This window comes from Peromyscus californicus, unplaced genomic scaffold (assembly GCF_007827085.1).
Source record: "Peromyscus californicus insignis strain IS unplaced genomic scaffold, ASM782708v3 Scaffold_10__1_contigs__length_136768540, whole genome shotgun sequence".
Lineage (NCBI taxonomy): Eukaryota > Metazoa > Chordata > Mammalia > Rodentia > Cricetidae > Peromyscus > Peromyscus californicus.
In genome coordinates, this window is record NW_026294391.1 from 130,320,990 (window position 1) to 130,337,148 (window position 16,159).

Consider the following 16,159-nt stretch of genomic DNA (forward strand, 5'->3'; position numbering starts at 1 on the left):
CCCCATGGCCTATTGTAGAGAGAACTAGTAAAATTGAATTCATGAGCCTGTAGAAAAGTATCTCAGTTCCAGGAATACCCAAGAATTCACCAAAAGTAGCATTTGGACTCTAAGCAACTTGCCTGGCCACTTTCCGTGAAGCTTTTGAGAAAACCATGATACAAGTTATTCAAGCATTAGAGCTGACAAGCTGTTTTCTTGATGTCTGCTTGAGGTAAAACCCTCAGGAAATAAGGTGATTCTGGCTACTCTGTACATTGGCAGTTAACTTTTGTTAGCAGTGTAACCTCTAGTTTGCTGGAATGTTAAGTTGCATCTTTGTTCCTCCACCTTCACTAGCTACTTTGTACAGGACACATTATGCAAGCTTCTCTATGCTTTAGCTTTTCTGTATTTTACTATTCACTAGGAGAGTCCTCAGGGCTAGACATTGGGCATCATCTGGAGGATGGTCAGGGAAGGTGCTATAGTTGGACTTTTTCTGTCCTGCCATCTAGCTCCCAAATAACCACGTGGAGACGTCTTATTAATTATGAAAGCTCGGCTGATAGCTTAGGCTTGTTTCTAATTACCTCTTATAACTTAAATCAACCCGTATTTTTTATTAATCTATGTTCTACCATGTGGCTTTTACCTCTATCCCATTTTGTGTGTCTGACTTGTCCTACATCTGGCTGGCTTCTCATCCCTTCTTCATCCCAGCAGCCTGTGTGCCTGAAAACTTTTCCAAGCTATTGGCTATTCAGCTTTTTATTAAACCAATCACAGTGAGATATCTTCACATAGTGTAAAGGAATATTCCACAACAAGGTGGATCAAAATTTCTGAGAAAGGGTCATGGTGCTTCAGCAGCTGGATGCTTCATTCAGGTTACTCACTCATAAACCACTCATATAATAATATCCATTTCTCAGTGGGTGTTAGGGATCATAATTACCACTTGCGGAATGTTTTCAAGTTTCCAGAAGAAAGATGATACATCATGGCAAAGTATGATTCTCCAAACTGTGATCTTCTTAAGCTTCCCCTGGGGCTAACCAACATAAAATTGCCATTCATGAAACTCAGCTATTGTAACAAAGTATGACTATTACCCATAATGATTCCAGATTAATGTTTACGGTATTGGTGTGCTCATGAAAACAACAACTCTTAAATTGGTTGCAAGTAAAGATGGTAGACTAAGTCCTCTGTTATGAGGCTGAATTACTCTTGGATTTGAAAAGCAAACAGAATCCTTTAAAAAGGTTGTCACCTAAAAGAGCAACAGCATGCTGTGGGATATTCTGTATGGCAAATGTGTTGCTGATTGGTCAATAAATAAATCACTGATTGGCCAGTGGCCAGGCAGGAAGTATAGGCAGGACTAACAGAGAGGAGAATTGAGAGAACAGGAAGCTGGGTGAGAGAGACACTGCCAGCCGCCACGATGACAAACAGCATGTGAAGATGCCGGTAAGCCACGAGCCATGTGGCAAGGTATAGATTAATGGAAATGGATTAATTTAAGCTGTAAGAACAGTTAGCAAGAAGCCTGCCACGGCCATACAGTTTGTAACCAATATAAGTCTCTATGTTTACTTGGTCGGGTCTGACGGCTGTGGGACTGGCAGGGGAGAGAGATTTGTCCTGACTGTGGGCCAGGCAGGAAAATTCAAGCTACAACAGCATTCTTTGAGCATCTAACATATGGTAGGCTATGCATCATGCATGATCTCTCTGAACTTTCCTAACCAAGGTGGAAACGTAGTTTTTTCATCTCCATTTTGCAGAGGACAAAATCTGAGCCCCCAAAGTGTTAACTTGCCCAATAAGATGAACCTGGCAGTTCTAAATAGTATGGCTGGGAGTGGAAAAAGCCAGATTTGAAGCCACTACAAAGTCCCGACAGGAGCCAAGGAGACTCTTGAACTAGATTAGGATAAGGATGAGTTCCACATCTCCAGTTTGGGCATCCCGATGAATAGACCTGCTGCCAATCACAGTGGGGACCCAGGATGGGAAAATGGTTGACAAGGTAAATGACTTTGGTGCTGGATAATGTGAGTTTGGAATAGTCAGGATTATCTGGGTAAGCTAGGGGCATGGAAAGGAAGTTGATATGCAAACTGGATTTACTGGCAACTCAGGTAGATGTAGCTCAAGGTTCAGTCAATTTTGGGGAAACCCTCAGTACAGGTCTGGGTGACAGGTGGCCAAGGGGACAGGTGTCTGCGATGATCTCATCATGGGACTCCTGTTTGGCGTTCACTCTCCTTAAGGGCTTCCATCCAGTCAGCGCTCCCCACCTCTGAGGTTCTCCATGCCTTCCCTCCTCTTTTTGTAGTCGCTCTGCTCGGCAGGCCAGGATTGGGGAGCAAATATAACCACAGCCAGCCAGCCTGTAACCTCCGGGTCTGGCGAGCTCCGGGAGGAGACTTAGAGCGCATGCGCATCGTAGCTACGGAAGCCGGAAGGAGTGTCAGAGGCGGTTGGTTGCTTGGGTTTCTGCTGGTGGCGGCGTTGGCGACGCGGCTGTCTTTGGCAGCATGAACCCGCTCTAAGGCGCAGGCTTCGCGGCGCGGGGGGCGGGGGGGAAGAGGAGGACGCCTCGGTGAAGTTTTCCGCCATGAACCTGAGGGGCCTCTTTCAGGACTTCAACCCGAGGTGAGGCGGTTACATTGGCGGTGCCAGACGGGGGCTTGGGTTCAGGCAGCGGCTGGGAGAGGAAAGGCGGCCGCGGTGTTGCAGCCTGAGGACCTAGGTACCGGCCCGAGGCTCCTCATGGCTGCCAGCTGCTCTCCAGAAAGCAGTGTTGGCCTCAGAGTCGGTTCATCCGCTTCTTCCTCCCGCACCAACTGGAACCAACTGGCGGTGGCCCAGGTTGCCCAGCTTGAAGCTGTGTCCTCCTGGAGGGAAGCCCATTGCTCTCCACTCGTCTTCTTTTCTTGGTATTCCAACTTCTCTGTCTCGATTTCTTTTTTTTTTTCCCTCACCGCTCTGCCTGTTCCTATTCTCTCAGCCAGGGCCATGTCACTTGATCCCGACATCCCCCCCCACCCCCCCCCACCCCCGCTCCCCAACCACCTTCCCAGATGTTTCCTCTAGTTCCAGCCCGTGGGGTTTTCCTTGAATTTATGCCTGTCCGCCGTTTCTCTGCTTATTTATCGAACTGATATCTGAGATACTGAATTTTTAGAGTCATTGCCAGGGTATGGTAAATCTTACATAATACCTTTGGGGGTGAACTTGATCGTTTCCATACGCATTATCTTAGCCTTTGCTATAAGTTTATTCGCAAGAAGTAGATACTGCACTGCTTATTTCCCAGACTTGAAATACCTAATGGGCAGTGTGGAGAAAACATTGGCTAAAGTATAAATCCTTTACCTTGCATTTGCCAAACTGTTGTAAAAACAAACAAACAAACAAACAACAACAACAACAAAAACCCTGTTCCCTCAGGGCTGTGAGCTCCTGAAACAGAAACCATTTCCTGGTTGTCCCATTCCACAGCACCTCCCACCCACCCCATCCGTCATATAGTAGACACTTATAAAACGTTTTTGAAAGTAAACTGAGTCAAGACCTAGATTGGAGCCCAGGCCATAGTTAACTAGTGATTCTTTGCTCTTCTTTAATAAGCTGTGAGATGAGTTCACTTCACTGATCTCTTTAAATCCATTACTATGTAAAAGGAGTATCTGTTCATTTATTTGTAATTCGAAGCCATGGACTCAAGTAAGCTAGTCTTGCTCTGTGTGCTAGGTCCTGTGCTAGGTACTTAAGATGCTTGTCAGTTCCAGCCTGGAAGTAAAGGGAAGGTAGATAGATGATTTGCTGTATTGTGCATTCCTGAACTTTTCCAGCCCAGCGAAATCACTTTCTTGGCTGTTTGTTGGACATGAAAGGAACTGGAGAGAGGAGGAGAGGGGACTATTTGTAGTGTAATTTCCTTGAGGGTGGTGACATTTTAAATTATAAAGCCACTGGTAGTGGCTGGGTGCTCTTCTCTGTCTTTGTGTTCATATTCTGCCCTTGATCTATGATCATTACTGTTGGCCTTGAAGGTATTCTGCAGAGAGGAGAGTTCATTTAGAGTAAGTATACTATAGTTTTTCCTCTGGTGCTCCTATGAGTTAGGTTTTGTCTATATGACAACTGCGATGGTACTGAAGCTGGACACATCTTGTGCATTTTCATTATTTGGAGAGGATGATAAGAAAGAGAAATAAAGGCTGAATTGTTTTGTGTCCTTGGGAACCTAACTCACTTATCTGTCAGTTTCATCTGTAGAATGAGTATAATTTTTCACAAGGCTATTGAACCTGAATTAATGGCTGGTTGCAGTGTTACAAATAGAAAGTTCTTCTTTTTTATTACAGATCAGCTAGTCCAGAAGCTGCAAGGTGATGTTCCAAGTTACCTAGGAGTTATGAAAGCAAAATAGTGGTCCACTTATAATGAATGCCCTTAACCAGTTTTTCCTTTAGCATTTTTCCCTCCAAATACAAGTTTAAAAATTATAATGAAATACTTTGAAGAGATTTATACTGATTATCAATACACTTATTAGTGCTTGAATTCTAATTGGGGTAAAATGCATCTCTCCTTAAAAAAAATTAAAGGTCTCTTGTAGCCCACCATTGTCCTGACTCAATGCTATTAGTGGGAAGGAACAGTGTTACCTTAAAGATGTTTCAAGAATACAATGACCAGGTGATACTAAGTCAGAATTTTCTTAGCTGGTGGTGTTTCATGTATTGTGGATGATCTAGCTTTTAACATTGTGTTTTAATCTTGCTCCCTGCTGACAAAAGCCTTTCAAATATATGGGGAGCAAAATGAGGGAAAACACCCTGTGCTAATAACCTCAGATCTTTATACTGCTGTCTGGTTCTCTGTCTCTAATTCTCAACCAATTCATGTATGTTCCTCTTACTCTAGGACTTTATCATACCTACTTATTTAATAGGAATGATTCCTCCTCTATTTGACTTGATTAACTCCTATTTATCATTGAAATCTCTACTCACTTAATAGTTGCTGAAGGATGTTGTCCTGGCTTCTTCAACCTGGTCCACTACTCCTTGTTTGTACAATCTCTGTAGAATCCATAGGTTCCCTGTAGAGCACTTACCTGTGCCCTTGCATTTGTCTTTGTTTATTTAATATTTCTCTTCCCTACTGAAATTCAAGCCATGTGAGGCCAAACCCATGACTTTTATTACTGTTGTTTATATGCATGAGAAAATAGCTGGCTCTGTAAGTATTTGTGAAATGAATGATAACTCACCACAGCCTGTAGGAAAAGTCTAGAGCTGCTTCTTTCAATGACTGCTTTCCTGCTCATTGTATGGACTATTTATTTTTCTTCTCTCTATCTATGTCCCTTCAGAGTGCAACTGTTCCATTGACAAGATGGGAAAGACCTTAACAGTATAGGAGAATGTTCTCTGGAGATTATTTATGTATCACAGAAATAGCCACTGTTATGGTTTGGTGGTCCCTACCTTTCAAGTCTTGGTCAGTGAGAATTCACTGCAGTATTGTCAATTTTCTAGAAATAGTAGTAACAGAATGATTCAAAAGTGTTTAGCACCCAGCTATGAAGGACTGACAGCTGACCCTCTACCTATTTCCAACTGCTACAGAACTGGTTGATCATGAACTTATTTTCATAATGGCCCTTTAGTTGCACAAGTTAAAATTCTTGAAACATACTATGTCTACCAAGAATCCTTCTTGACTGCCTAAAGCCTCTAACATCTTTACAGATTAAACAGACTATTAGAAGTGTACAGAAATGGAAAACTGATTCCAGAATGTCCCTGGGAGGTAGAGATTTGGGAGTATGTGGCTTTAAATGGGCAACCTGACTACATCACAAGTCCTCAGGGTTGTCTGCTCTTTTGGTAGAGTTGTTATTTGTTAGAGAAGGCCCTTCAGCCCTGGTAGCTATATAGCATTGGAAGGCTGTGAGAACTCTGCTTGGCATACTGGCTTATCTGTAGTGGGCTCCTGATGCGAGTGAGGTATATCCCTTGGGTATTATATACTGGAACAAAGACTGAAAAATGCCTTTTGGAGTGGGGGTGTTATGTGGACATGTGTAGATGTAACAGTCTTATTAAATAAGAAACACAGAGCCAAATGCAGAGTTAAAAGCCCAAGAGGTCAGAGCAGTAGCTAAGAGTTGATACTCAAAAATCTTTCTTACCCTTCACTGCTGCTGTCGTCCTTCCCCTCAGAAAGAGACCTACTTCCTGTGTATCTGTCTTTTTATTGACTTTCTGTTGTGCCTTCTCATCGGTTGTAAACCCAACCACATGACCTCCTCATCACTGCCTGTCTATACAGACCTCCAGGTTGTATAGACATATATGGTTGGTATTGAGATTAAAGGCATGTGTCTCCATGCTGGCTGTATCCTTGAACACACAGAGATCTGTCTGTTATGTGATCAGGATTAAAGGTGTGCGCCACCACCACCAGGCTTCTGCTATGGTTTGCTATTAGCTCTGACCCCCAGGCAACTTTATTTGTTAGCATACAAATAAAATCACATTTCAGCACAAATAAAATATCACCATAGACATGTAATACTACTGACGTAAATTATCTTTGCAAACTTATTGTATGCTTCATCTTCTAAAGCCATTCTTTAGTCTTTGTAAGTTGTCTTTTATCTGAAATTAGAAAAAAAAATGAATGTGGTTGTTGGTGACAGTTCACTAAAGGCCTCTGCAGGCACCAGGTACTTACATGGTATACAGACATGCATACAGGCAACACACCCATTCATACAAAATAAAGTAAATTTCTTGAAAAGAATTGTTTAAAAAGAAAGGGCAGTGTTGTATGATCACTGCAGATAATGTGTGCAGTGTTTTAAAAATACATGCTGTTGAGGTTAGTGTATAGTTCAGTGGTAGAACTCTTGTCTAACATGTGCAGGGCTTTAGACTTGTTTCTCTCCAGCACTGTAAAAAAGAACATAGTGTTAGTTACTCCAAATAACCCTTACAGATTGTATTTTTTAAAAGCAGGACACTGATCTGTCAATATGAGTGTACTGTCTGTACTGATAATGAATTACTGTCTGAATGACTGCACATCTGTTGTTGGGGTGTATAAAGACACTGATAGAATATTCTCATGACTTTTACCGATTAATAGTTGTTAATAAATGCTATGACTTATGAGCATCCACCATGTGTCAACACAGTATTGGCACTTTACTTTTCATTATCCTTACTCTTTATAATAGCCCTACATATCAGAAAACAGCTTCATCTTATTTTATTTTCTAATTTTAATACATTTTTTGTTTATTGATTGTGTGTGTATGTGTGTGGGTGTACATATTACATAGTGTGCATATGGAGATCAGAGAACAGCTTGCAGGAGTCAGTTCTCTTCTTTCAGCATGTGGGTTCTGGGATTTGAAGTCATCAGGCCAGTGACAAGTTCTGTCTGTTGATACGTCTCTGGTCCCAAACAGTTTCATTTTACAGAGTCTGGACTTCTCTAAAGTCAAACAGGCAATTATGAACCAAATCAGGATTCTAATCCAGGTTAGGTTTCTTCTGAAGCTTTTTGTTCCACCCTACATGTCCCTTCCTTCTATAATAGAGTATGTCCAGTGTACTGAGGGGCCATTTTGGCTAGTGTTTTGTCAACTTGGCATCAGCTAGAGTCATTTGGAAAGAGGGAACCTCAATTGAGAAAATGCCCCCTCCCCCAGATTGGTCTGTGAACAAACCTGTGGGGCATTTCCTTGATTAACAATTGATATAAGAGGACTCACCACTCCTAGGCTGGTTGTTCTAGGTTCCATAAGAAAGCATGTTGAGCAAGCCAGTAAGCAGCACCATCTGTGGCCTCTCTATCAGCTCCTGCTTCTAGGTTCTCTGTCTACTTGAGTTCCTGCCCTGACTTCCCTAAGTGATGGACTGTTAACCTGGAACTGTAAGATGAAAACCCTTTCCTCTCCAAGTTGCTTTTGGTCATGACGTTTTATTACAGCAAGTGAACCTTTTATTTAGGAGTTGTAAAATGATTATACAAAGCATACCTTATATTGGTATTTATATATCCAAATAAACATCATTCAAAAAAGTTGGGAAAAGTAAAATGTACCCATTCCACTGCTCGGAGCCCTTGTTAATATTCTAGAATGGCCTTTAGAGTCAGTTTTACAAATCATTTAAGAAAATCTGTCTTGGTGTATTATAATAATCATTTTTGAACGAAAATAGTGCCACCTAGTTTGATCATATATCTTTTCACTAAATTTGGCTCTGGTTGAATTTTGGCAATTTCCAGAAATCAAATCCACTCTCAGCAAAGATTTGGCACTACTTATTATATTCAGAATAATGTACTTCAGGCTCTTAAGGCACTTTTGAGAGGAATGTTCTAAAGATGATTTGAGCAATGACATAGTAGAATTAATGCTTTACCTCCAATGGGAATGGTCAAAGGATGTAAATTCCATTTGCATGTATAATTTCTGGGTTTGAAAATATTGCCATTACTTGATAACTTATATACATAGTTTTTATTGGCTGTGATTTCTTTGAGGGCCATGACTTTGAGGCACTGAATAAATGTGCTGAATGACTACATGTTGAGTACAAACTGGCATAAACCATTGGAAAATTCTGTTGTAGGAAGGAAGCAGTATATTGAAGAAGTATTAGTTTCTTAGGACACTGGGAACTAACTTTACTAATATTATGCTATGACTTTCTGGTTGCTTTGCCTAGTGATGGATCATAAGTGTACAAGGTGACTAAAATTTTCAGATAAAGGTCTTGTATTGAATTTTAGGTGTAGATGCTGTATAACTGATAACATATGATTAGTCACGTCTGATAGTTAAACTATGATCCAGCAGTGAGGAAAATTATTACCATATAAGATATTTACAACTTGTGTCATTAATAATAAATACTACAGCAATAATATATAAAATATATTATTTGTACAATGTTTTCACTTACATTTATCTTAATGAGTCAATGTGTAAGAAATCAGATGAGATAAATAGGAGATAAAGAAGTTGAGTGTCCATCTTCTCACTGGCCTGGACCTATCTAATGTTGTTTAAGAATGATTTGTTCATCTGCATTTTTGTGCGCATATATATATATATATATATATATATATATATATATATATATTCTATTTATGTGCTTTTAAATATTTTTCATCTTAATAAAAATTTCCACTAAAATATTTCTAGTTTGGTAGGAAAGTTTTGTTTAATCTAATCTTTTAATAGTTTGCAAAAATATCAATAGTTTGTCAGTTGGAGCCAGTCTCTCAAGTCATAAACAGGAATATGTCACCTAGAGTATGGTGTGTGTGTGTGTGTGTGTGTGTGTGTATGTGTGTGTGTGTGTGTGTGTGTTACTTGCATTCATATATACCTGTATCCATACTCTCTAGTTAAACCAGGAGATTTCACTGGAAAACCCCAGTGGGTCTAAAAAGAGTCCCATTGCATCCTTTTAATTTTCAGAAAATAATATTTAAAACTTTTATAGTTAGAGTCAGCTCTTTGGTGTCTATTCATGAGCCTGAGCAGTAAGGTCCTTATACATTTCAAAAAAGACATTAGCTTTTGTGTCCTGATCCATGATATACTGCCCAGTGGTAAGACACTAATGTTAATAATTCAGATGTGGGTAATAACTCCATTTTAAAGGCATTTCTTTGGTTTGAATATAGCACCAAACTTTTGTGTTTTGGAAACTTAATCCTCAAATTAGTGTCTTTAAAAAATTTATTTATGCTGGGCAGTGGTGGCGCACACCTTTAATCCCAGTACTCAGAAGGCAAAGGCAGGTGGATCTCTGTGAGTTAGAGGCCAGCCCGGTCTACAGAGTGAGTTCCAGGATAGCGAGCATTGTTTCAACAGAGAAACCGTGTCTTGAAAATCCAAAAGTTATTTATTTTATCTGTATGAATATCTTGCCTGCATGTATGTCTATGTACCACATGCATGCAATACCTACAGAGGACAGAAGAGGACATTGAATCCCCTGGAACTGGAGTTATAGAAAGCTATTAATTGTCATGTGGATGCTGGGAACCAAAGGTGAGTCCTCTGTAAGAACAGAAAGTGTGCTGAGCCATCTCTCTAGCCCTTTAAATTAAAACTTGATGGCATTTAGAGGTAACTTGAGAGATTATTAGGATTCCACATACTTGCATTTAAAAATGCCAGCTTCAGAAGCAGGAAAAAACACAATAATTTCATTTTATCTTGATATTTGGGTATAAAACTAATTTAATACTTCATGTGATGAATTGGGAAGAACAGTAAGTCTGCAGTAGATTGATACAGCAGTGAATGAATGCAGGAAAAAAACAGTGGTGTGCCTGATTTTAAAGCTATTGTATACATGAGATACTTCATTTAGTATTGAGAGCCGCTGGTAGCGAAAGTCCATGAGAGTATACAGCAGTGACTAAAAATAGAGTTCAGAAAGTCAACCTATCAGAACTAAGGGTTCTGTTAGAGGAAACCATCACGCAAGGCGTTATGGAATTACTGCCTTTTGAATGAACTGGCTGTCTCTTGTTGTAACTTCTTGTGCAATAACAGCTATGATTCTCCCCATCCATTTACCGTGCATCTCCATGTTACGTGTACATGTAATCTCACGATCGCATCTCAATCTTGGGCACAACTTTCCCTGTACATTTGGGGTGATTGGATAACTGTCCCCAGCTGTGTTTACTTTTCATTAACATATATCTGGCCAGGGCCACTCTCCAAACAAAAGTATTTCAGCAAAGATACTTTTTTCCAAGGACAAATGCAGAGAAATAAACATTAGCTCATCTCACCCACAGATAGAGAAAAGAACCACTAACAATTAAATCCTCAACTCCTTACCCTCACCCGGGTTATTTACACAAGACCCTAACTTAAGAGATTTCCTGCTCACATTCCTGGGATGATGTTTTAGCCATTTGCTAGATACTGAGTTAAGGCAGTTACTTCCCACTGACCCAAGGAGACTGCCTACAAGGCCAGACAGGCAATAGGTGCCAAGCTTCTTTCTTGTGCAAATTAAGTTTTTATTCCTCCTCAGCCAGGTGCTATTCCTAGATTTTCTCCTCAGCAATTACTCTGAGTGAAAGTGCTTTTACTAACCAAATACTACATGCTCTGACAGAGGTTGCTTAGCCACCTAGCATATGTCCCCCTCCCTATCAGAAAGCAGCTGCAGCCGGGATGAGCAGGAAAAGTGGCGCCGCCAAAGAGAGTTTACTTTCTTGTTTGACTTTCTTTCCTATTGACCCCTAACATTCTACCTAGCCATTTCTAGATGATAGTTTGAGCACATAAATTCCCTAATTCGTCTTAGCCTTTAGTTGACCCTACCAGAGAACTCCCCTTTAGTCACTCCCCTTTTGGGTTGTAATTGGAAGCTGACAATTATTGCTTTATGTGTGGATCCTTATCACCTCTCTCTGCGACCCTGAAAACTTCAAGTCTCGCATTGCTTTACCAAAGAATTACTGTGTGGGTGTAGCGAGCACATACCCCGGTTACGGGGGAGGAATAATCACTCTTGATTCAGACTTGGTATAACATTCATTTATTCACACGGTAAGTTCCTCTGGATCTTGGGTCAGCCTTCCTCAGGTCAGCCATGTCTGCACTGGGGACAGAATCTCACGTCTCTGGCAGAGGAGAGTTGTCTCACACAAGGGCCTGACGGGCTCTGTTGGTTGGGTCTGAGGCTTCATCTTTTATATTCTTTTCTGGCTAGGTTTCTAGTCTTATCCCTACTTCCACACATAGCTTATAGCTTATCACTACTCCATTTATGGTTTACTTACGTCATTCTATTGCTTATCACTTCTGACCAGGGTTGTTCACCCTAGGCCTTACATGTTCCTTATAGTGGGTATATATACTGGTTCTCTGAGAGCACTGAAAAAAGAGGATTGATGGAGAAGAACAAAGATGAGAACGGAGATGGAAAGAACTAGGTAGAATGATGAGAGAACAGCAGAAGGGATGAAGAGCAGAAGGGACTGAGAGCAGGAGGGACCAAGAGGAGCTAAGTAAGAGAGCAGAAAAGAAACTGTACAGATAGGATCACCATAGACGAATAAAGTGAATGGACTAAAGAACTCAGTGTGCTTAGATTCATTGAATATCCCTCAGATTAGAATCCTCAGCTGGTTGGTAGACTCTTCCGCGGACCCTGGGAGCAAACAATGTAGGGTGGACCTAATATTGTTTGGGTTAATTTAGAAGAACAACTAACAGATAAGTGATTAATTGTATTAGGGTTATTTGTATTAGGGTCTTTGACAAACATTATCTTGAAAATGCTAGAGGTATACCTGACATTTCAAGGAAAAACAATTCATGATAGTTTTAAAAATGGTAAACTCTGAATTTTTATAGGAAAATAAGATATTTGTCAAAAGCTTGTAAACACTACCATTGGCTTGGACAACCTCAGCATTTAAACCACTTGAGTGAAGTAGGTAGTTATAAGTGATGTGTTTGCTCTTGTATAGTGAAATATATACTGTAGGAAAAATCTTCATAACTTAGTGAACAGATATTTCCTATCAACCTTCATAGTATTGCACAGCTATACAGGGATTAAAGAGCTACTCAGCTCACAAGAAAGACCAGTGCATTTTAACATAGCAGAGCACAAAAAGTTCACTGATGAGATTTCACGCTTATTGAAGTTCACCTTCAAGAAACCACCACTGTGGCTGGAGAGATGGTTCAGTGGTTAAGAGCACCTACTGCTTTTGTAGAGGACCATATTTCAATTCCCAGTACCCACATCAGGTGGCTCACAACTGCCTGTAACTCCAGTCCACGGAATCTGATATCCTCTTCTGGCCTCCATGGGCATCACACTCATATTCACAACCCACCCCCAGACACACATACACATAATTTAAAATAAATGTTTTCAGAACAGAAAAGTAACCACCATGCATTGAGTTGCAGTGTGCTCTTGAATTCCCACCATTATCTGAAGGAGCTATTAAAACACTCATTTATTTTCTGTGTATCTCTGGAAAGCCAGGTATTCTTCATATGCTTGAACTAAAACATACTACAATAGAATGAATGAAATGTGGATCTTATAATTTGGATTAACTTCTGTGAAGCGAGACACTTCATGTTTTGTAAACCTATAGAATTGATGCTACATACTAAATGTGTGAGGTTTGGAATGCAGTTTTGGAAATGAGTGGTTTTGGAGAATAAGATTTTTGTAAAATTGTAGTTATATAGTATATAATGTGTTTACTGTTGTTCTTTTAAAATAACAACTTTTTTGGTCTCCAATTTACATTTAAGATTCACTCTTTTTTAAAGATTTATTTATGGTTTTTTTTTTGTGTGTGTATGTGTGTATGGTGTTTTGTCTGTATGTAAACCTGCATACCAGAAGAGGGCATCAGATCCCATGGGACTACAATTATAGATGGTTGTGGGTTGCCATGTGGGTTCTGGGAACTGAACTCAGGACCTCTAGAAAAGCAGCCAGTGTTCTTAACCACTGAGCCATCCCTCTAGCCCCAAGAGTCACTCTTAAAGTCGGAAAGTCAATGTTTTTAAAAATTCGCACAGAATTGTGCAGCATTCAATACTGTGTAAATTGAGAATGTTTTATTATTCACCTCTTAATCATTAGCAGTCATTCACATTCCTCAGACTCACAAACCACTATGAAGTATGTTGTTTGTATGAATTTGTTCTGTAAGCCTTCATACATGTATAGAGTATACTTTGTTCATATTCAGCCCTTTTATTACCCTTTTTGCTGTCCCTTTTTTCCCTTTTCCCATTTCATATCTCATGTCATTTCTCTTCTACTTTCCACAAATGACAATAAACATGTAACAGTTGTCTTTTGGAGTCTTGCGTATTTTACCTAACAGGATAATCTAAAATTCTATCAATTTTCTTGCAAATGACATAGTTTTATTCTTCGTTGTGGCCAAATAAGACTGCATTGTGTATATATTCCACATTTTCTTTCTCTATTAATTCCCTTGATGGGTACCTTGGCTGATTCGATCTTACTATTGTTAATACTGACTGCCACAATAAACTTGGTTCTTCAGCTGTCTTATTAGAAGCTGATTTCAATTCTTTTGATTTTATACTCCATAGTACAGTTGGATCATATGGAAGTTCTATTTTTAAATATACTAATTTCCATAGTGGCTGGTCTTGTACATTCCCAATAGCAGTAAATAAGATCCCACTCACTGCATCGCAACTAATATTTATTTTTATTTGTTTGAATTTGTTAGGGTTTTCTTGATGATAACCATTCTGTCTGGAATGAGATAAAATCTCAATGTAGTTATGATTTGCTTTTCCCCTTTATCATGTATTCATTGGCTGCTTGTATTTCATTGTTTGAAATTATTGGTTCAGTTTATTGGTTCATGTATTTAATTGACTTATGTACTACTAATATTTTGAGTTTTTATATATTCTGGATATTAATTAATACCAGAAGTTGAATGGCTGGCAAATATTTTCTCACATTTTGTAGGCTCTCTGTTCACTTAGTTATATATCTCTTTTACTGTGCAAAAACTTTTAAATTTAAAGCAATCTTATTTTTCTATCCTTGTTATAACTTCCTAGACTATTGGATTCCTTTTCTGGAAGTCATTGCTACTGACTACATCTTGAACTGTTCCATATGTTTTCATTTAGTAATCTTAAAGTTTCAGATCTTTTGTTGAGGACTCAGCCATTTTAAGTTTATTTTTGTACAGGATGAGAGATATAGTTTCAGTTTTCTCCATATGGCTATCCAGTTTTCCTAGTACCATTTAACTGACTAGCTTTTATCCTTTTCATGTTTTTGGCATCTTTTGTCAAGAATCAGATGGCTCTAGCCGCATGGACTTATTTCTGAGTCCTCTGTTCTATTGCATTGGTCTACATGTCTGCTTTTATGCTAGAACTCTGTTACATTTGTTACATGTGGCTCTGTAATGTCATTTGAAATGAGGTATTATGGTACTTCAGCATTGCTAATATTGCCCAGATTTAATTTGTGTGTTTAGAGCCTTTTCTGTTTCATATAAATGTTAGGGTTATTTCTTTTCTATTTCTGTCAGGAATGTCATTGGAATTTTTAATGGGAATTGAGCATTGTATCTGGAGATTGCTTTTGGTAACATGGCCATTTTGACAATAGGAAATCTAACAACTCATAAACATTAGAAGTTTTTCCATCATCTAGTGTCAATAAGTGACAAGAAAAAAACTGTCTTTGGTGCCACTTTTCCTGCTCATCCCAGCTGCAGCTGCTTTCTGATAGGGAGGGGGACATATGCTAGGTGGCTAAGCAACCTCTGTCAGAGCATGTAGTATTTGGTTAGTAAAAGCACTTTCACTCAGAGTAATTGCTGAGGAGAAAATCTAGGAATAGCACCTGGCTGAGGAGGAATAAAAACTTAATTTGCACAAGAAAGAAGCTTGGCACCTATTGCCTGTCTGGCCTTGTAGGCAATCTCCTTGGGTCAGTGGGAAGTAACTGCCTTAACTCAGTATCTAGCAAATGGCTAAAACATCATCCCAGGAATGTGAGCAGGAAATCTCTTAAGTTAGGGTCTTGTGTAAATAACCCGGGTGAGGGTAAGGAGTTGAGGATTTAATTGTTAGTGGTTCTTTTCTCTATCTGTGGGTGAGATGAGCTAATGTTTATTTCTCTGCATTTGTCCTTGGAAAAAAGTATCTTTGCTGAAATACTTTTGTTTGGAGAGTGGCCCTGGCCAGATATATGTTAATGAAAAGTAAACACAGCTGGGGACAGTTATCCAATCACCCCAAATGTACAGGGAAAGTTGTGCCCAAGATTGAGATGCGATCGTGAGATTACATGTACACGTAACATGGAGATGCACGGTAAATGGATGGGGAGAATCATAGCTGTTATTGCACAAGAAGTTACAACAAGAGACAGCCAGTTCATTCAAAAGGCAGTAATTCCATAACGCCTTGCATGATGGTTTCCTCCAACAGAACCCTTAGTTCTGATAGGTTGACTTTCTGAACTCTATTTTTAGTCACTGCTGTATACTCTCATGGACTTTCGCTACCAGCGGCTCTCAATAGGAAAGGTAAATCTTATTCCTGTTTTTA

At 39.6% G+C, this 16,159-nt stretch overlaps 1 protein-coding gene across 2 annotated transcripts in view; it reads left to right on the top strand.

Moving 5' to 3' along the window:
• The first annotated feature begins 2,458 nt into the window (after positions 1 to 2,458).
• The window catches only part of Tmem185a (transmembrane protein 185A), a 32,542-nt gene continuing 18,841 nt past the window's right edge, over positions 2,459 to 16,159 (top strand). Inside the window, exon 1 of one of the 2 annotated variants that reach the window (XM_052740588.1) lies at positions 2,459 to 2,646. In XM_052740588.1, coding sequence (XP_052596548.1) covers positions 2,609 to 2,646 — 38 coding nt within the window. In that variant the 5' untranslated portion in view covers positions 2,459 to 2,608. The other variant, XM_052740581.1, reaches the window with a different exon arrangement.